The 22,907-nt window shown below is 37.8% G+C and overlaps 1 protein-coding gene across 5 annotated transcripts in view; it reads left to right on the top strand.

The window, feature by feature from the left end:
- The window catches only part of norpA (no receptor potential A), a 57,000-nt gene that overhangs the window by 21,756 nt on the left and 12,337 nt on the right, over window positions 1–22,907 (top strand). For 3 of the 5 annotated variants that reach the window (XM_070278289.1, XM_070278333.1, XM_070278343.1), the window contains 2 exons: window positions 17,327–18,060; window positions 18,136–18,195. In XM_070278289.1, the coding sequence (XP_070134390.1) occupies window positions 17,881–18,060; window positions 18,136–18,195 (240 nt within the window). In that variant the 5' untranslated portion in view covers window positions 17,327–17,880. Of the gene's footprint in view, window positions 1–16,266; window positions 16,331–17,326; window positions 18,061–18,135; window positions 18,196–22,339; window positions 22,608–22,907 lie in introns of those variants that run through there. The other 2 variants (XM_070278309.1, XM_070278362.1) reach the window with 2 other exon arrangements.

Here is a 22,907-nt window from a genome sequence, read left to right as displayed (position 1 = left end):
AATAAAAACTACATTTTTTCTTACTATGTATCCCATTTTTGTTTGACAAACTCAATGAAAAGGCTCTAAAATGATTTCCTGCCGAAAATTTGCTTATACTTATTTTTGCTTTCTGTCCATTTAGGCCCTACCTTTTCGGTCCCCTGGTCGGGCCAAAAAAAAAAGAAAAATGTAACAAGAACAACTATAGGACAAAGTATCTAGAGATTTCCATGTGGTTTCCTTGGCTTTCTGGCCAGGTTTTGGGCGATGGCCATGTTTTGATTTGCAATTAAATTTACTTGCCGGAGCGGAGTTGTACCGGGGCGGGCGGCGCGTGTAATTCGATGCGCTTAACCTTTTTGGGGAAGTTGCCTTGGCAATTGGCTCATTTGTTGGCCAAAATCTGGTCTGGTCTGCTCTGGACCGTCTATAGGTAAAAATAAATTAACAATAACAAGCCGGAGGAGAAATACAGTACAATAGCGCCGCACCAACATCACTTCGATCGGAATAATAAACAAAATGCGTAATCTACGAACTCGAACTGGTACCTTGTATGCCATCGAGTACATAGAGATTATATATACTTTTTTATGTACTCTCAAAGATTTTGGGCAAAAATTCCAAAAAAAAAACTGTATATCTTAAATGAAAAATATTCTTATTTATTTATTCATTTATTTTTGTGTGATAACCCCCCTTTTGCCGATTATTTAACCCTTCCATGGGTAACACCCCCGTCTGCGGGTAATTAACGCACATTAATATTTCAGCATTAACAACCTTCGATGCTTTTGTTGTTTGCCTTTGACAGCCGCCACTACACACAAAAAAAAAATAAAAGGAGGGGTGCTGGCAGGGCGAAGGAGAACCCAGACACCCAGCCACCCACCCACCAATGTTAGATAAATATTTGCCATAAAAATAATTGTTGTTATTAGTGGTGTTGGTTCTGTGTTTTGCTTTTGGCCAAATCCAATTGAAATGTTCATAAACCCTAAATGCGCATTCTTTGGCTTTTATTGTTTATAAACAAATAAGACAGCTAATAAATAAATCAAATTAATTTCGATAGCACTTCGATCCAGATGCGATTCTGAATGCGACTCTGCTGCTATCGATAACAAGGCCTAATCATCCTTTCAAGTTGATCTTTTAAGCTTTTTCCTCAATTTTTTTAAATAAAGTTCAATCGAACTTCAAGTATTGTAGAACAGGCCTTAAACACAGTCTTCTTTAATTCTCGGATGAGAATTGGGGAAGAAATAGCCATCCCACTAGGCCATATAGGGGAAAACCCCATTTTCAAGGGATCCCATCACGAAAAATGGACAAAAAATCTAAAAAATATTTTGTCTCAGGGTTTTGATGCAGAATGGTGGAGAATCGATCTAGAAATCGTTTAAGGTACTCCGCTTGAGAATCGGATGAGAATTGAGAAAGATATAGCCATCCCACTGGGCCATATAGGGGAGAACCCCATTTTCAAGGGATCCCATCACGAAAAATGGACAAAAAATCTAAAAAAATATTTTGTCCCAGGATTTTGATGCAGAATGATGGGGAATCGATCTAGAAATCGTTTAAGGTACTCCGCTTGAGAATCGGATGAGAATTGAGAAAGATATAGCCATCCCACTGGGCCATATAGGGAAAACCCCATTTTCAAGGGATCCCATCACGAAAAATGGACAAAAAATCTAAAAAATATTTTGTCTCAGGATTTTGATGCAGAATGATGGGGAATCGATCTAGAAATCGTTTAAGGTACTCCGCTTGAGAATCGGATGAGAATTGAGAAAGATATAGCCATCCCACTGGGCCATATAGGGGAAAACCCCATTTTCAAGGGATCCCATCACGAAAAATGGACAAAAAATCTAAAAAATATTTTGTCTCAGGATTTTGATGCAGAATGATGGGGAATCGATCTAGAAATCATTTAAGGTATTCCGCTTGAGAATCAGATGAGAATTGAGAAAGATATAGCCATCCCACTGGGCCATATAGGGAAAAACCCCATTTTCAAGGGATCCCATCACGAAAAATGGACAAAAAATCTAAAAAATATTTTGTCTCAGGATTTTGATGCAGAATGATGGGGAATCGATCTAGAAATCGTTTAAGGTACTCCGCTTGAGAATCGGATGAGAATTGAGAAAGATATAGCCATTCCACTGGGCCATATAGGGAAAAACCCCATTTTCAAGGGATCCCATCACGAAAAATGGACAAAAAATCTAAAAAATATTTTGTCTCAGGATTTTGATGCAGAATGATGGGGAATCGATCTAGAAATCGTTTAAGGTACTCCGCTTGAGAATCGGATGAGAATTGAGAAAGATATAGCCATCCCACTGGGCCATATAGGGAAAAACCCCATTTTCAAAGGATCCCATCACGAAAAATGGACAAAAAATCTAAAAAATATTTTGTCTCAGGATTTTGATGCAGAATGATGGGGAATCGATCTAGAAATCGTTTAAGGTACTCCGCTTGAGAATCGGATGAGAATTGAGAAAGATATAGCCATCCCACTGGGCCATATAGGGGAAAACCCCATTTTCAAGGGATCCTATCATGAAAAATGGACAAAAAATCTAAAAAATATTTTGTCTCAGGATTTTTATGCAGAATGAAGGGGAATCAATCTAGAAATCGTTTAAGGTACTCCGCTTGAGAATCGGATGAGAATTGAGAAAGATATAGCCATCCCACTGGGCCATATAGGGGAAAACCCCATTTTCAAGGGATCCCATCACGAAAAATGGACAAAAAATCTAAAAAATATTTTGTCTCAGGATTTTGATGCAGAATGATGGGGAATCGATCTAGAAATCATTTAAGGTATTCCGCTTGAGAATCGGATGAGAATTGAGAAAGATATAGCCATCCCACTGGGCCATATAGGGAAAAACCCCATTTTCAAAGGATCCCATCACGAAAAATGGACAAAAAATCTAAAAAATATTTTGTCTCAGGATTTTGACGCAGAATGATGGGGAATCGATCTAGAAATCATTTAAGGTATTCCGCTTGAGAATCAGATGAGAATTGAGAAAGATATAGCCATCCCACTGGGCCATATAGGGAAAAACCCCATTTTCAAGGGATCCCATCACGAAAAATGGATAAAAAATCTAAAAAATATTTTGTCCCAGGATTTTGATGCAGAATGATGGGGAATCGATCTAGAAATCGTTTAAGGTACTCCGCTTGAGAATCGGATGAGAATTGAAAAAGATATAGCCATCCCACTGGGCCATATAGGGGAGAACCCCATTTTCAAGGGATCCCATCACGAAAAATGGACAAAAAATCTAAAAAATATTTTGTCCCAGGATTTTGATGCAGAATGATGGGGAATCGATCTAGAAATCGTTTAAGGTACTCCGCTTGAGAATCGAATGAGAATTGGAATTTGAATAAATCCTTGAATAATTTTAATAAATTCTAATACCAAGTTAAGGTTTAAAATTATTTTTAAAATAAATCTGACGGCCCTTTAAGTAAAGGATTTCAAGGAATAAACACTATTTCCTACAAAAGCAGTTCTGTTAAATGCGCTTCTCTTGATAACAAGACAGGATCGTCTAAATTCCCAAAAATCCTTTTGAAATTCCTATGCAAGTTAAAGTTTAATTTTTATTTCTTTAGTTTTATTTCAAATTCCAACTCTAGAAGCAACTCTGCAGAATGAGCTGCTTTCGATTACAAGACCTGATCATCCTTGAATTCCGATTGATCTTTCAAGTTAAAGTTTCTAGTTTTTTTTCCTTTTTTTTTGTAGTTGCCTTGCAATTAATGTTGCTGCGATGGCCTCGCATTCGCATTCAATGTAAATAAATCAAAACACACATTGCGATGAGAGCGACCCGGGAAAATGTATAAAATCAAGCGAATTGTATGCGAAAATAAATCATTATGTAATTACGCAGCTATACAAATTGACTAACTAAACAAAATGTCCGCACGTGTAACGGGAAATGTGTTTACGATGCGATACCAAATACCCCCACATTTCTATATGTTCTCTTTTTTTTGTTGTCTGGGTCCCCTAGAAGTTTTGTGTTTTTTTTTCTATTATTTTGAATGGATGCGTGGGATGCGGCCCGCCTGGAATGCCATTCAAATGACAGACCAAAAATAGATATAGCCGGGCCGAAAGTGACGGCCAACTAGTGCACCCGAATCTCCCAGTAAACAAAATAAATTGGATTAAAGTAAGTTCGGAGTCCACAGGTCTGATTCAAAGAGATCAAAAATAAGTTCAAAGGCTTTTATATCTTTGAATAAAAAATGGCATGCAAACTATACTAAATATATTCCATTTTTGTGCAACTCTGCGGAATGCTTTTATCGATAAATAATCGTTATTAAACCTGGAGATTATGCTTACAAATATTCATGGTTTGTTGTTCTCTTTCTCAGGGTTTAAGGAGTTATTCTTTAAAAGAAACTTAAGTATTTGTTGAGAAGTTTAGTTCCTTTTAGTTTTCTTGACCAGGAAATTTAAGGGAATAATTTCATTTATTTTCAATATATCTTTATTGAAAAATCCCTGAGTAGTTCTCCAACAAAAAAACGTTACGATTCAAGACACTTAGCCAACCAGTTACAAGCTTGAGAGGTTGTGTTGGTGGAGAACGAGCCGTGCAGCATTCTTTTTTTAAGAAAGCTGGAGCCTCGATATATTGTCAACAGACGGATATCTGGAAACTAAAACGGAGACATACATAAGTAGGTTTATCCATTCGATAGGATGGAGATGATGAACTGAAAGGACGACTCAATCTGCGATTCTCGCGAGGACGCTTTTATTGATTTTATTGCAACAAAAATATATTTATTTCAAAGGCCGATTGAAAGTAGTAAAAATGAAGTACAAAGTGTATCAATCTCGGTGTCTAAACGGGCGGCATTAATCTCGTCAATGCGCTTACGGATCTCAATAGCAAATTTATCATATCTGTCACTTAAATTCTTCAAGCGCTCGCTCAGGTCGTCGATCTCCAACTTGTATCTGAAAACCTCTATCTCGTAATTGCGTTCTTGGATACCCCGATATTTCCGTTTAAGAGATTGGAGGTAGCAATCGGCAGTATTCTTCCACTCCTCTGGCGACTGATCGATCAGCAGTGCACGAATACGATCGTGCAGCTCCCGGAGCCTGTCTTGATCGATGTCTTCTTCATTGATATTTTCTTCTTGAGTTTCTTCTTGAGAAGAAAACGTCTTGCGATCCATCTTGCTTTTATTTCAAAATGTTGGTTTCTTTTTGTTCGAAATTTTGAATATCGGCTCAATTTAACATTTGATTTTCTTCCCAAAAATAGGGAGATCTTTAGTGTGTTTTCACTACGAGTTTCAGTGAAATAATGAGGCTATCTCAGGCCGGGCATGGGGGTCTGACGTTGACAGATCTCGAAGGCAGTTCCAAGGCTAACTTGGGTTTGGAAAATAATATTGTTTTAAAGAAGGAGTAGGAGCTACATGGAAGGGAAAAATTGGAATTGAATCTTAAAAATAGGTTTATGTTGGGGAAAAATAGGGGAATGTCCGCGGTTGCCTGCCAGGTCCTGGAAAGTTCCCTTTTCTCTCCCTGATACTTGCCTATTGGATCGTGATTGGATCGATTATAAAGCGCATAAGACCTCACAGATGGCGATGGTCGAACAAAGTCCCCTCTGAATGGAAGGTATAAGGACGCATCATGGTTCTCGAGAATGTTAAAGGTTTGGACTAGCGGCAAGGCGGAGGCGAATTATCTTTTCTTCACTTTATTATAAAGTGCATATTATGGAAATATCTTTATTCCAAAAGCCCATAGATAGTCCCCCAAATAAAACAAAGTATATCTATAGTCTATCTTGTAAAGGATCTAAACATACTTTATCAAAGGCACATACATATGTATTTCAAAGATACGATTAGAGCCCACGCGGAAATGTAGGCTTCGAGGCTGGTTAAGGGAATGAAAGAGGGCCATTGGCAGGACTAGGCTATGGACAGGTCCTTGTCTTCAGACCCATCCTTGTCCTTGGACTCGTACTATTTGGAGGCAGCCCTCTTCTTGCGAGCGGCGTCGATCTTGTCAATGCGCTCTTGGAGCTCCCAAGTCATGTGTTGAATGAATTGGAGTTCGGCATTGGCCTTCTTGGTGCGCTCCTGGAAGTCGGCCACGAGTTGGCGAGTCTCCTGTAACTGCTTCTGAAGCAGGGCGGTCTTTTCCGCCTCATGGATCAGTTCCTGATTAAGCCTGGCGAGCAGCTCCCGGCGAATTTCTCGACCTTTGCTTCCGTCTTTTTCTGCATCGCCATTATCTGTTTGGTTTGCCTTCATCTCTGCCACCACCAGAGATATCAGTTCTTTTTTGGTCATTTTACATTCATGGTCTTGCTCTGGTCTGAAACCTTCTAGGTCTAAGTCCTGGCTTGGGCCCTTGTTAGTGCACGAGTCCGTTTTCTTGTCCTTGTCCTCGTCCAAGGATGGCCGAAAGCCCAGTATCTCTTTAGGTTTCTCCCGTGTTTCAACCTCACGATCTTTATGGAGTTGGGCTTCCTTAGCTTTGTCCTTCAGATGCTTCTCCACCATTCCACGGACTACGGCAGCGATGGCTGGGAACTCGTCAAGGGTAATGCGATCCATCTTGCTTTTATTTGGAAAAATTTGGTGTCTGTCTATTAGGAATTTTGAATTTGGGCTTTTTAATTTCAATTCAATATTTGATATCTTTCTAAAAACAAAGAGAGATTTTTATTGTGTTTTCACTATGAATTTCAGTGAAATAATGAGGCTATCCCGGCCCGGGCATGGGAGTCTGACTTTGACAGGTACCAATGACAATTCCAAGGCTAACTTGTTTTTGGAAAATAAATATTTTTATTAAAAAGGAGTAGGAGCTACTTGGAAGGGGAAAATTGAGTGGAATTGGAATTGGAATTGAGTGGAAAATGGAATTGAATTAAAAAAGAGATATGTTTGATGTCCCTAACTAATTAGAACTCTTTACACAATCTTACCTCCGTTACCTCTAAGCTCCTATTACGTATTCCCTTAAAGCTATTCCATTTAAACACCTTACTTGGCCCAAATGACTCTGACCATACCCAGATTATCTCACCATGACCCATTTGCCATTCGTGTGTGCCAATTCGGAGTGTCAGTTGGTTTTTTTTTTTTATACAATCCCTGGCACTCTCGCTAATCATTCAATTGTCACTGGACCTCGGACTCTTTGTAATTGCTGGGAGCAGTGGAACCATTTTCACAATTTCCCTCCAGTTCTCTAGTGATCTAGTTTCCCTCATCCTTTTAGTTTCGGTTTCACCGGGCCAGGTGAAGGTCGGAGCCTCGTCCAGGAGCTGGCGATGATTATTTGATTAAGCGACAGCTACTAAGCTGATTACGTTGCGTATACGTAATGCAGGCCAAGCCTCCCTCCCAGCCGGCCTCTAATTTTTACCTTCCCTAAGAGGGATGCACTCAACAGGATACGGCTAATCAAAGTGGGCGGTGGACCCCAGGGTGGTGACTGCATTGTGAGAAATTAAAATAATTTATTACTCGAAAATTAATTACTTTATGATGATATGCAGTATGATATACCTATTTTTATAACTTTTTAATAATTAATTACTCAATAATTAATTTAAATTATTTTATAAATATATATTCGGTAGTCTATTTTTGTTTACAGTGCATTGCTAGCTGCCCTTCTTGCTCTCGATTGCAAAATGGTTCTGGTGTCGGATGTCGCAATGGCGTCACTGTTTGTCCATTCAGGTGAAGGTTACCTGTCCAGCTGCCAGCTGCCAGCCCCCTTGCCACACCTTGCCCCCCTCCCCACCCTTGAGGTGCTTTCGTTCGGTTAATTAGTGCAATTGAAGTAGCTGGTCGTAAATACGTTGCACTTCATGGATTGGCCCAAATTTATGGCATTGACGCGCTTCGATTGGGCCTTCAGTGCCTCGATGATTTTGACTCGATTTTCCACCATCGCCATTTCCACCTGTTTATGTTTTTCCAGGGGATTTGCCGACTATTTGCCAACCCATTCGATAATCATTCTCGATACAGATACTGATATTGATGGCTTTTTGGGAAACTATAACATACAATTTTATTTAATTATGACGTAATGTGGCAGCTTTCAAGTTTTAAAGGCAAGGTCTTAAATCGTATTATAGAGAAATCATCAAACCCTAAGCCTTGACAACCAAAGTCTTATTCCTGGGATTTAAATATTTGTGACGAAAAAAAATGCGACTACTTACTATTATTTGTTGGAGGGCTTTCTTGGGTGGCAAGGTCGAGGAAATCCCTGCTTATTTGCTTACCGCATTACGGGGCCATCGCACACCCCTCCCCCGCTCCCGGGGAAAGTGCAGTTGGGAAATGAAAGGAAAACCCAAAGACGTTGACAATAAAGCCTGCAAAAATATATACATATTCCCCCAGAGGGCTCTCACCATTCATCTCGTACTACTGGTATTATTATTATTATTATACCACTTGAATTGTGGGAAAGGGATGCCGCAAGTTCAATTGTCTCTCTCAATTTTTCAATTTTTATTTCGTATTTAATATTTTTTCCGAGCGTGTGGGGTTTTTTTTTGTAATTAATGCGCTTACAAAGTATTAAAATGAAATTATGCTCGCAGCTTACAAGTAAAGCTGGAAGGGGTGTGCGAGAGAGGTGGCTAGATGGCTGAAAGAAAGAGACGGCAGAGCGAAAACAAAAGGGCAGGTCGCCAGAAAACAAACTCTCTTTGGAAAATGAAAATGAAAATACTGGAAAGTGAAAAATGAAAATGAAAACGAAATTGTTTTGAATGCAGAAGGAATATTCGGCCAGTACAGAACAGAACTGAACAGAAAAAAAAGTTGAAAGTTCGGGAACAGAAAAAAAAAAAAAAGAAAAACCAAAGCCGTCGTGCACGGAATTACAACTTTTCGATGAAAACTTTTCTGATGGAAAACTTGGCTGCTGTTGGCATTTCCATCAGCCCCGAAATGAGATGAGATGAGATGAACTCCTTCCTTCCTGCCACACACACACACACACATACACTCTCTATATACATAACTATGATGTATAATGTATATATGATATATATAATGCTTATATGGCACAAGAATCGTGAAAAGTTTTCGCCAAAAGCCCTCGCTCCTGCCACTGACAATTGCCTTGCCACTTGGCTGCTCCAATTTGTAACCTGATCGTCTTTTCTTTGCGATATATCCGATATATGGCTGGGTTTCCATTTCTCTCCAACTATTGTCCCTGACCTCTGACCCTTTAGAGCTACTGGAAATTTCGAAACCCAAGCTCCAAATGAAAACAAATTAAAACTTGTCTTTTGTAATTCAATTTCTTGGGAAATTAATTTGATTTTGTAGTTACATGGCTCGGTATTGCGGGTTCATCTTCAGTTATTTAAGAGTTCTATTGTACTTTCGAAGTATTCAACCCACTGTTGTTGAATATTTAACCATAATAGTAGGACTGTTTTAGATCTATCGCATGCGGCGACCACTCTGACCTTGCCGCCTTCTATTTATACAGCAAAACGAAAGTAAATCAATTCAATTAAAAGCTCATCAAATATAATTGTGCAAAGGCAATCGATAAAATGTCTATTAGAGCTGCTCACTTAGTCACAGGCAGCTCAATTCCCATGTCCTGTCGGCCTGAGCTCCTTCCCAGGACCTCCCACCCATTATCCTTCTCTGTGTTTTGTTTCGCCTGCCTTCTGGCCACTTTGTGTCCCATAAACATAAGCGAACATTTTACGAGCTCAACGAAATTATCGACAAATTAGTATAAATGCCTCCTGCCCCGCAGCAAAGGGGGGGATGGGGGGGGGGAAAAAAAAGGAAAAGAGTTCCTTGAAGAGTTCAGAGCCCCCAGAAAAAATTATATAATATATATATACTCTTATAATAAAAATAAAAGAAAAACTGGCTCCCACACAGATTCCTACTCGGATACTGGTTCTGATTCGGGTTTTTGTTTCCTGTTCTTGGGTCTCGAACCTGAAAAAAAAATCTTAGACAACCTCGGAGACCATAACCCCGAACCTCAAACCCTCAAACCCATAAACCCAAAACCTTTGTCAAATCAAAACACGCAAATGGTGTCCTCCTCTTTGCATATTTTTAGGCATTTTCTCAGAAAGGTAATCATGACTATAGGGTTAGGTTGGCCAAACTTGAAATAAATCTGGAAAAATACATAAATATATATTACTAAAATACATATTTTTATTTATATTTATTTTCATATTTAATTAACAACTCTCCTAATAATAACTATTAAAATTAAACCATTTTAGAGCATCCCTTTCATTTCCCTTATTTTAAGAAACTTTCTCCTGTTTTTTCCGCCATTTTTTGGGCTTTGTTTTGTTTTGGTTTTTGCTCCTTCATTGTCATATATATATATAATATGCACAATTTCACCAAGGACCAAGGACACGCCAGCTGAAAAGTAGGAGGCGTCCTGGGTCCTGGGTCGTGGGTCCTGGGAGGAGGCTTCCGAACCGATTCCTGGCGATGCGTCTGCTCATGATGATGTATTGTTTTGATTCGGGGAATTGGAAGTTTTTCACGGCCTATGGGGCTAAAAATAAACCACCGCTGTGTGCCACATCGTATCTCTCGTTTTGGCATATATTTGCCGCCATTCCCCCTACGCCCCGCCCCCTGCATGGCAAGTTGCCCCTCCTGGAAAAGCACCTCAAGCTTCGCCAGTGCGCCAACAGCTGTAAGCCATATGACAGTGAGGCCAAAAGCATCTTTTTCGGGGGCTATACACTGCAAAAAAAAAAGAAGAGAACAAATATAAATTAAATTAAAATAATAGTAAAAATTCTTCATTTAATTTAAGGGGTTTTAGTTTCTAGGGATGCAATTCTTCTTAAAAACGTAAATTTTTTAATACTTTTGTTTAAATTATTTTGAATATTAAATATCAGATATATATTTCACTAAATTTATAATTTCTTTCAAAATAAAAACACTTGATTTCAATTTATTTTCATAAAATATTCATTTCTTGAAGTGTCATCTGCTGTTAATGTTATTTGCTTTTATTTTATTTTCATTTATTTTTTTGTTTCTTTCTTTGTTTTGGTTTACTTTCTCTCCCCCTCCATCCCCTCTTTCTATCTGTCTCTGTTTTCTACACTTTCCTTTTGTTTTAGTTTGTTGTTTTTTTTCTTCTTTCGTTTAACTTCTTCTGACAGTTGCTGACAGTTGGTTTGAAGGATGCCCGCACTGTCGCTCCGCCCATCATTCGGTTTTGATTTGCCTCGGCCACGCCCACCCAGACCTCTGCCACGCCCCCATCCTTTCATCCTTTTTTTTTTGGGCCGTGGCACCACCACCTTCTTGCCGGATTCTTCGCTTTCTGTTGACGGATGGTGCGTGCCTAAGCGAGTTTCTGCTCCCGGGACTTTGCATATTCCCACGCATCACGTATCCGCCATGGGGTCACCTGTATGTATGTCGGAGTGTGTGTGAGTGTCGGCGAGTGTGTGTGGTAAATGATATTTGTGGCACAAGTGGTTCAATGTCAATGGAAACTTTCATTATGAAACAATCAACAAAGAAAGTGAAAAAGATTCAACTGACCTTCAATTCTTTTACAAAATTAGGTTTTTAGGCTTTCGATTGTGATACCCGGTACTTGTAGAGTTTTTTAACAATTGGATATATAATATATTAAGGTCATAATATATATAAGGTCTGAAGAAAATGTTTTATGCTTCTGATTTGGATACCTGGAACTTAAAGGAATCCTGACCTAAATCCGGAACTGAAGGAAGATATCCATATCTCTTGGGATGTTCTTATGATCCATTTTTTTTTAATTTAAGTAAAGTAAGTTTAGGTCAGTTAAAGTTTCGATAATTATATATCTCCTGATCTTCCTGATGCTGGAAAAAAACATGTTTTTCTCTGAAAACAACCAACCCTATTATAAAGTTATTTAGCAAAACATGTTTTTCTTCATTTTGAGAAAGTACTTTCTCCTTTAGAGGAAAAGGCTCAACACAAATATGTTTTTTCTGAATATACTTTTTCCCGCAAATAGGTTTCTAATTACTTTGGAAAAAACTAAATCCCTGTCAGGCTCCTTTCCATATGGACTACTTGTTCTCCTTTTAAAAGTGAATTCCCATAACATGGCTTGAATAAATATTTGCGCAAATATGTGCACTTGTGTTTTTCTTTTTTTAATTAAATGAATATTTTTCATTCAACATGAGACGAAAGTATGCGAAACTTCCACCCACACATGCAGTGGAAAACAGTATCCTGTGGCAGATTGGGGGAGTATGGGGGAGGAGGAAAAGTAATAGAAAGTTAAAGAGTATACCCTTGTTTCTTATTTTTTTGTATATATATATTTTAGTCAAACATTGCATCTGTCAAGTTGATAAGTTATTTGGTTTATTTCCTGCCATTTTGTTGGGAAAATGCAAAATGCGTTTTTCAGCAAATCCTTTTCCCCATGGCTCTGTCTGTCTCTGTCGGTTGCTTGGCTGTGCTGTCTCTTTCGGGCAGGATACCATAAACGAGAACTTGTTTATCAGATGTAATTACTTTTGGGTCCTGAAAGTCATCGGGTAAACTGGAAAAAATACTACAAAAAAATCTTTTCAAAAGATCTTAAAATTTAATAGAAAATATACCATACTTTAAGACGTATTAAGACCTATCCCTAGTCATATTATATCTTTTTTAAGATTTTTCTATTATTTTCTTAAAGTGCACTCTAATACCCCCAGAGTAACGCATTTAGTTTTCGGTTTTGGATTACCTTCCCTCCCCCCCCGTTAGCCCTTTCCTTTGGACTGCTTCCCTGGACATTTGATTGATGTAATTGAGCGAGGGCTTGATTGATTGACCAACTGATTGACTGACTGACTCAGTGCATGAGTCGCGAGCTTGCACTGCCATCAAATTTGATGGATGCCTGGCGCCGGCAAGGTCAGCTTGTGTGACCCTTGAGCCACCTCCCCTCCCAAAAAAGACCCTAAAACAGTCCACCCACTCCCCAGCCCACTGGCTTTCCCTTCAATATCTCAATATTTCATTTGTGCAATCAGTGTTCCAATGTTCGAATTCGGGCCCCTTGGACACTCAAATATTTTAGTACCTGCGATTCGAGTTCGAGTTCGCATTTCCCTTTGCTTGTCTCATCAAATATTTAAATGCCAATTTCACAAATATTGTATGGCCGGCAAATTCAATTTGGTAAGTGTAATGGCCACAACAACCGTCTAAAGAACATCTCAAGTCCAGTTGGAAGATGTATGGAATTTCACCAACAAATCGAATCAAAAGGGTACATTTTATATAAGAATCTCTGATGGTAGTTGCATTCAACAATGCTATAAATATCATGCTGATTCGACATGGAAATTCAGTTATTAAAATCCGAACAACAACACATAAACCAGCCTTGTACCAATAACAGGCTTTTTGTGTTGTAATTAAAACGCAAACAACAAGCTGGAGCAAAAAAATTATACAAATAATGCATGTTAAACAGCAAGGGATTTCCAATAAATGGAGGAGCTTTGAGCCAGGCTTATAAAAACTTTATGGAATAAATTATTCCATAATTTGTGTAAATAGCTTGTAAATAACTGTTTGAAATGAGAATGAACTTTAAGAATTTAAAGATATCCCTTATCCAGTACATACTTTCCCCGTTTATATGTATCTTTGGATATTTTGTAAAGCAATCTATAAATACATGCAACAAGAGGCAGCAGTGCGATGGCTGCCAAGTTTTATGGCCGCAAAGTATGCAATAATAAATTGAGCAATTGTCGCTGGGGGCGGGCGAGGGCGCGGGCGCAAGGGGAGTGGCCGACGGAAGGGGGCACTGGTAGCGGTAGCAAAAACCAGGCAAAGGAGGAGGGTCCTGCCACTTGGCGCGCACGTAATGAGCATATTTGTAGCACACTTCTCGGCGTACGTGCGTCTCTCGCTGAATATATCTGGCTATATGGATGTGTGTGTCCTTTGAGGAAAAGTTTATGCAAGTTATTTTTACCCCGGCCCCCGTCAGCCCCTTCCCAGAACCTCATCGCTTGGATTTTCCCGAATTTTCCAACCCACACACACACATATCGATGGGGGCACAGGTGTTGAGGCGTGGCACTTGGGGGAGGGGCGGTGGCGGGGGAAAGGCAGAATCCATTGTCATATACTCAAGGCATTCAAAAAAATTAAGGGCTTAAAAATAAATATTCTTTTTTAAATAAGAAAAGTTTTTGTGGAAAATATACTTTTTTTAATTTTAATTTTTTTTATTCTTTTAATTAGGTAAAAAATTTAACTTAATTATTAATAATGACAGAGCTCTCCTCCACGCTTCTCTTAAGGGGTAGTTTACAAACAAATCAAAGCACTTAAAAGCTTTAATGTTTAAAATACCAAAAAAAAAAATGGAAAATACTAAGATACTTTTTAAATTTAATAGCTTTTCTCGCTTCTTACAAGATTGTCTTAAGCCAAAATTAATCTTTAAATAATATGAAAATACCAAAAACCTTGATATAAGTATGCATTTTTAAACTAGTACTAGTACCGAATAAATTTCAGGACTCTTCTCCTCGCTTCTCATAAAATGTTGCTAATAAACAGAGCGACTCTTAAATTTTAGGTAATATAATTTTAACTTTTAAACGCCTTAACTTCTCTCAGTGTCAATACTGAGTTATGACAGTGCTTTCTAAGGCCTCTGTCGTTTTGATTTGCCTTCGTGTTGTTCTTTCCTTTTTCATTTTTTTTTTCTTTTCTCTGCCCTTCTTTGCTTTCTCCGTGCTTTCACCGTTAACCATTCTCAACCTTTCTCCCAGGGCTTCTGCATTTAATGGTCGCGCATCCTTTAGTATGAATTCAAGTGCTTCGATTTCGCAAGAGTTCTATTGAAGTGGGTGAGAGAAGTGTGCAAAAATGTCACAGACATGCCATTAGAATTATGGATTTTAAGAGGCTTAGATATTTATAATAATTCCATTAAATTATTAAAGGTTTTTTTTTTAAATTATAAATAAATATTATGGAACTTTAAGAAAACTTTACTAACGAAAAAGTAAAAGTGCCCTCACATACTATATAAGAGCGCACATATTTTAAAACGAGTGCATTGTCAAAGCCCCTTGCCTTGCTCCATGGAATCCCAGTCCTTAGTCCTTCGTCCTTGAAGCTGCTTTTGTTCGCTAATTCGCCAGCTCAGTTCTGTTCCCGAAAGTTCAAAAGCGCAAAGAGCGTAAATTCATTAAACATTTGTGGGGCGGGCGTGAAAGTATTTTATTTTTTATTGTTGTACGCTTTTTAGAGTCCTCTGGGTGTTTGATTTTTTTTTTTTCATTTATTTTTGTTATCCTTAGACACACATGTGTATGGCTGTGTGTGTGTGTCTGACTAACGAGCTCTCCAAGTTCAACAATGAGCGAAATTTCGCAGCTCATTGAATTTGAAGTCATGTGTGACATGACAGCGCCGTCGAAAAAGGAAAGCGGAAGAAATCACGGTTCTCAAAGCAGCGCCAAATAATCAGTCACCGAAAGCTAAATATATATATATATTTTATATGTATGTGTGTGTGTGGGCTGAAGGAGGGGTCATGGAAAGCGCATAAATGTCACACAAAGGACTCCGACACCCGTGAAGTGTGTCTGTCACAGAAAATAAGCTTGTCAAGTAAGCTTGGCTCTTTATTTAAATTCTACAAATTACAGCAAGTAGAAGAAGCTAAAAATAAATAGATATTTAAATAAAATATTGTTAAATATAAGCTAAGAGCTATAAGGCTTTAAAAAGTGCTTTAAATTTGTTTTATTTTTAAAGAGAAATAAGCAGAGCTTTTCTTTTAAGTTTAAACTTTAAAGATTTCTTCTGACAAGTCTATTGATTAAATTGAAATAGTTGTTGCACAAATTATAAGGCCAGGTGGAAAATGCGAATAAAAGTCAAAGTCAGGTGCACGAGGCCATGGCCATGGTGATGGTTTCCCTCTACTTTTTTCGCCGCCCCCATTTTTTTTTTGAGGGGGTGTTGGGAAGTCCCCAAAGTGCTTCCCAATCGAATCGTCTATGGGTGGCTAGAAAAAAAAAACCAGAGACTGAAATGGAAAGTATAGACGAAAATCCCGCGACCATGGCCCTGACAATGTCGTCAGTCGCTAATTCCATTAGTCGCCAAAAACCAAAAGCCAACAGCCAGATATTTCTTGGCTTCCGGCTGCGGCGATTTTCCGTAGTTCAGTTGTCTGTCAGCTATCAGCCGGATCCGTAACCGTACTCCCATCACCTGGAGTCCTGTGAGTCCTATATCCTGCAATGATTTGCATGAATCTCAGGCTCAACTTTAAAGAGAAATAAATAATTTTTTTATTCTTTCGAGTGTTGTGTTTCTTTTTTTTTATGAAAAAACTGTGTCAGTGATAAAATATATATTGTAAATTGGCTAATTCAATTTGCAAAGTTTTTTTTTGTTGTTGTTGAAATAATTGTGAAAATTGTGCGTAACCAATTGCCAATTGATTGGCAAAGCCACTCCGCAATGGCTTCGTAATGACAATTACAATTGGTTGTGGTTTTTCAATTTAATTACCTGATTTGCTTGCATTATAATTTTTTTTAAGCTTTAACAAAAATAGGCTGGTATTTGGCTTCTATTTAAAGCCTAAAAAAAAGATTCTTTGAATTTTTGAAGTGCATTTGAAGTGCAATCCCGAATTTCAAAAAGAAATCCTTGATGCACTTAACTTCCAAGTCTTCATGAAGAATCATATGAGTTTTTTGGGGTTTCATTGAGTCTTGACCAGACACAAATACAGAGAAAAAAATAGGGGGTGGTGTTTAAGGGAAATCCATAAAATTAAATACAAGAACGAAGGAAGAAAATTTTAAAGGCCGTTTTTAAGTTTAATTTGATTATGTTTTATAATTAAATTAAATGAGATAAATATATGAGATATGAGTGAGATAAATATATCTATTTATGATATAGATCTATCTCTAATATATGCAAAATATATCTATCTATTATAATATATATATAAGTAAATTAAATTATCAGAAAAACGTTTCTTATGGCTTCTGTTCTAAAAATATCTACAGCTTAGCTGATCAAACATATACTTACATATGTATACTTATATAGCATATACTTATTACATATACTTGTTTACATACTCATTTCTCTCAATGTAAACTTCCCTTGTCTTTGATATTTGCTTGTGACCGACCACAGGATTATTATTTCAAGAAGGCCTGTCATGTCTAATGGCTTTGTCTGTTTCTTCTAATTGCAGCTGAATCGCAAAGATTATAAAAACTAAACCAAAAAACCAACTAAATTTATAAAATTAAAAAGAAAAATCTGGAATTATAAAGAAAAACTTAAACAGAATCGAACCAAGTTCAATTATTCTGAGCGTTTTTCTGTTTTATTTATTTTATTTGTCTTGCGGAAACAGAGACAATGTGATCTACAATAAATGCAATTGTAAATATATACATACATAAATACCTATTAAAAAGTAAACAAAATAATCGTTAATCGATAGCCCGAAATCGATAATCGATAGACAGCAAATGAGATTATCGAAAATGTCCAAGAGCCAAGTTTGAACTGCGGGACAGATCTAGATCTGGACTAGATATATTTCATATATATATATCGCATGAGAACGGAGACATTTTTGTGTTGTTCCGGTAACGGAAAGGAAGAGGAAACGGAAACTGAAACTGAAACAGTCGAGAAAACGGAAAAAGGAAGCGGAACCGAAGCGGAAACGGAAGTGGAAGTGGTAGCGTTTGCGTTAGCGGAAACCAAAGTCAAATTGAAAGCCGGAAGTGAGCAATAATGACCAAGAAGTACGAGTTCGATTGGATCATTCCGGTGCCACCGGAACTGACCACGGGCTGTGTCTTCGATCGCTGGTTCGAGAACGAGAAGGAAACCAAGGAGAACGACTTTGAGAGGGATGCCCTCTTCAAGGTTGACGAGTATGGTTTCTTTTTGTATTGGAAGAGTGAAGGAAGGGTGAGTATTAATTTCCTACTTCTTTCTTGGTTGTTTTTTTTTTTAGATATTTTTTAAATATTTTATATTCTGCAGGATGGCGATGTCATTGAATTGTGCCAAGTGAGCGATATTCGTGCAGGAGGCACGCCAAGGGTGAGTTATTATTTTCGAAATTTAATTACATAAATGAAGTATACATTTTTAATTATTAAGTATACGACTAGGTGGCTCTCAGATATTAAAACATCGAAAAATATTATTACAATTTAACTTAAAAAGGACCTTCTATTTTTCACTTTTCTTGCCTAGAAAGTCTTTCTTTTCTTTGGCTTTTCCTATCTGCTTTCGCTTTCTTTAGTGACACCTGTCATCCAAGGTCCGATGTCCTTTTCCGCCACCTTCCCCCTGCCCATTCGCAGTCCCACTTTCATGCCAAGTTTTGACTGAATGCAGTTCCTTGGCATATCCTGCCAGGATGAACTATTACAAAGCCATAAAACTGTCGCCTGAGTGTGTGACAAAGTGTGTGTGTGTGTGTGAGTAGGGGTGTGTGGGTTAATGTGTCAATATGTCACTTTTGCTCTCAATTGTTTTCAGCCAACATTTGCGGATCGGATCAAAGTCGCCGTCTTCGACTCGAATCGCATTTGTTCCATGCGCTAGATTTATTGTCCACAACCGTCCAGCCACGCCCAGTCCTCCTTTTTTTTTTTTTTTTTTTTTTTATTCCTCCGAGCAGGACATTCAGGGGGTCCTGCTATAGATAGAGTGATGTATTTGTGTTTGTCTGTCGACGTCTCCTAAATGAAATTTATGACCCAGCCAACAGCCAACAGCTACAGCAACAGCCCGAAATGAACCACCATTTGCGCCATCCATCCAATCCATCTATATAGTCCTAGCACATATCCTGGCCGCCAGTGTATATAGTATCTTGTATACATATGTATGTGTGGGTATTTATGGGCAATGCAGGTGTTGCTCTTCTGGGTCTCGAACTAATTTAGATTTGCTGTCCAGTCTTTCTTTCTTATGTTTGGTTTTTTTTTTGTTTTTTGTTTTTCCTCTCATTTGACACACTTTTCCGAAGGACTGAAAGTGAAACTGAAACTAAAGCCTGCCCGGCGATGGAGGCTTTTGGATGAGTGCATCCAACTGGCAACTTGCAACTGCCTCTGCCTCTGCCTCAACCTCTGCCCATTCTATACCTCTCCAAAGCCTTAATTTCCATTTCATCACCCAGCTAGTGATAGTGATGTGGTTTTTAGAGGCCGTTTTGAGAAAAAGAGTTGGTTTAGGGAATATTAATAAATAATAAAAATGGAATTAACAAAGGGATTTTGTCTTCAAGCCTTGAGAGCTTCTTTATAAAATCGATATACATATATAGACTCTCTTATTGTATAACATATAAGGCTTACACTATTTTTCTGAAATGATTAAATATAAAAATAAATATACAAATGCAGACAGCTTCCATATCACGTATACGACTAGTGGAGTTCCACTTATACTTCTAAGTACTTCTCTTCTATATAGTTATTTTCTTTATTGATTGGAATGTCTTTATTTTGTAATATTTTTTTATATCCATGAGCCAAAATATAACAGACTTGAACCATAAAAAAATCGTTTAAAAAAGAAATACATTACGTATACGCCTAGTATCCATTATCAAGATGTAGAAAACCTTTACAATTTTTGCATTTTTATAAGCATTTAGATTATTATACTTATATCAAAATTTTTAATTTAAAAAAATGTATTTAAAACTCTATTGAAACAAAAACTTGCCACATTACGTATACGACCTGTATGCAAAAAAGCCCTATATATAAGCCCTGCACATATTTGATATTTTTACCACAATATCATGGCAGTTTCCAGCTGACAACACTGCGACAAGCTCTTTTTCAAGTCCTTGCAGTTATCCTGCTCCTTTGAATTGTATTTTAGCCCAGAGCAAGCCCTTTGAGTTGTGTGCATTTGGGTTTACAGGTGCATCGGTGGAAAATGCACCTGGGAAATTGATAGGGGGGAAGGCTATGGCTAGAGGGGGATCGAGGGGTTGAAAGTGTGGTAGGGCAAGAGAAAACAGTTATGTGGCAGCCAGGTGTGGTGGTCCAGTAATGCTCCATTCAATCGTGAAACGTTTGCCTTGGAATTGCTTGCCATAAGCCCGAAAAAGTATGCTATGGAAAAGGGACTTACAAATAAGAGGATCAAGTCTTCATACCACTTGAATACAAATTGAATTTCTACAGATTTTATAAAAATTATTAAAAAAGAATTTAAGCAACGATGAGTATAAACAAAAGAAACTGGTTCAAAACCTTTAAAGTTTTTCCTTTTTTTTTATTGAAATTTACATAAAAGTCTTAGGCATTGTTCTCGGTTTTATTTATTGAGAACTTGAACTAGAAAGCACTTCCTTCCTTGGCTCACCCCTTCAATGTGTGGGAGTGTGGGAGAGAGTGAAAGTGTGTGCGCTTGGCATCCTTTGATTCCTCTGGCTCGTGTCCTTTGGCAAATTCAATTAAAATGCAAAATAAACACCAATGAGTAAAAGTTGCAAGAAATTCGCAATGTGCACTCTGAGAAATAGAATACATTTTTTCCTCGTAACCTTTCATGCTTTGCATTATCGTTGCATTTCAATAATATTTTCAATTGCTTCTTTGTTAGCTTTAAAAATCTGTTAAAAATGTATATTGTTTTGTAGTACTTCAGCATTTTTTTGAGTGTAAGTACCACAAATTCGTTGACCACAAATGAGATGGCCAAAAGAAAAACGCCAGCGGAGAAAAAGCAACAGACACGAAATGCAAAAACTTTTCAACAGAAAATGGAGGAAAAAAACCGAAATCTTTAAGAGTTGTCTGTGTGTGTGTGATTTTCGTATATATGTATATTTCCTTTTATTTGTATGCCTTAGTCCTGTGCCTGTGTGCGTTTAGTGCTCTGCCATCACTTGAAATGTTTGGTCATCAATATTAAATCAGTGAGCGACACACACACACTCAGACTCCTCGCTAAAATGAGGAGTGACAGAGACGGGGCTTGAGTGGTTAGAGAGAGAGAGAGAAGAAACTGAACCATAACGGCACAATGAACCATTAAAAGTTGCTTCGTTTGCTCGAGAACCGCAGTTGAATAAAAAAAAAATCCGACAAAAAAGCAACAAAAAACTGAAGCATAACCGAAAAGAAATATTGAAAACGAAAAATTTGAGCTTGGTTGCAGTTTTGTTATTGCCACGCCCCCACCGCTCCCGCTTGCCCCCGTCTGTCATTGTCTGCCCCCCACTCCCACTCCCACTTCCACTTTTTTTTTGTGGCATGGCTTTTAGTTGTTGGGGCTTTTCAATAATGCAAGAAGCTGCCTCTGCTTTCATCGCACTGAGACACTGAGAAAAATTATTTAAATCTTCAAAAATATTTACAAAATTATTAAATTAAAAACATTGCTAATAAAAAGTATTTTTTTTAATTAATACTCTCTTTTTAAAGTATCATTTAACTTACAACCTTTTTTCCTCTGTAACGAAGCAAGTGGCAAAAAAAAATTATTTATATATATGTACATCTTTGTATATAAAAAAAAAAAAAGAATGAAAGAAAGAATAAGGGAAAAAACTTTTATAACATTTGCTTTCACTTTATTTGGTTCAAAGGAGCGAGCGTCGGTGTGGGGGGGAGGGAGGTGAGTGGTGAGTGTGGGAGGCTGACTTATTTAGCACTCGAAAGTATGCTACAGTTCCTGCTCCTCGTCCTTTCACTCACTTTCTCCGACGCTCTCACTTTGCTTTCTTCGCAAATTGCACTCGAACTGATTGAGCTATTGAATGTGTGACAGTGTGTGTGTGTGTGCGACTGTGTGTGTGTATTTCGGAGGTGAGGAAAAAACTCTCAATGGGGTCTTCTGCATAATTCAATTTCCTTTAAGAAATTTACCGTTTGAGTGGAAGGACTTTGAAACAACATTCGATATTTTTAAGGTGGCAGGAGGCAGCAACAGAATATAACCAATAATATTATATATATTTTTTTCAAGGGTCTTCAAGGGTCTGGGGTTTTAAAAAATTATCCTTACCAACATAAAACTTGAGTTTAATTTTTTAATTTAAAAAATTTTTAAGATGTGAAATAAAAGTCAGCTTTATTGAGAAGAATCTAGAAAGGTACCGGGAAATTCGAAATATAAATTTGTATCGAACTACTTTGGACTTTCCAACAATTTCTTTTAATTTTTAAAAGGAGAGTTTTATTTAAATGTAAATTTGCAACATTCTTTCATTTTCTTGTCACTACTGCAAACAAAATTTCAAACGAATTCACACCAAATAAAGACTCTACCTCTAAACCCAAATCGGAAAAGGAAAACCACGTACAAGTCCACGCACTGAATTATCAGAAACTGAAGGCTTTAATTTGTCCTTGCAGTTTAAAGAATTGACTCTCCTTGATTACGGTTTCAGAAGAGCGTTCAAGGCTTTTATTAAAAATCGTGTAATTGCATTTTATTGGACAATCAATTTTGGGGCAAGGCTCAACCGGCGAATTGAAGTGAGTGAAAATAAGGGAAAATTGTTTGGCAGAAATACACACAACAGGGCGGGCATTTAATTGTTGTTGACGTGAAAGGGAAATTGGAGGAAAATATATTTGTTTCGCAACGCGAATGCTGCACAAATGTTGATAAATGTTCTCTTGCAACGTACCGCGGGCCCCGGCAACTACTGGTACTGGGTCTTGATTAATGATGCCACCGGAGATTAATGTTTTCCGATGATGTTGCCACTGTTGCTGTTGCTGTTGCTACGTCGGCCACTGATGTTGCTGCTGCTGCGCCAAATTGCATTCAAA

Source organism: Drosophila bipectinata, chromosome XL (assembly GCF_030179905.1).
Source record: "Drosophila bipectinata strain 14024-0381.07 chromosome XL, DbipHiC1v2, whole genome shotgun sequence".
NCBI lineage: Eukaryota > Metazoa > Arthropoda > Insecta > Diptera > Drosophilidae > Drosophila > Drosophila bipectinata.
Note: the sequence above shows the minus strand (reverse complement) of the source record. Positions and strands in the feature narration are given on the sequence as shown.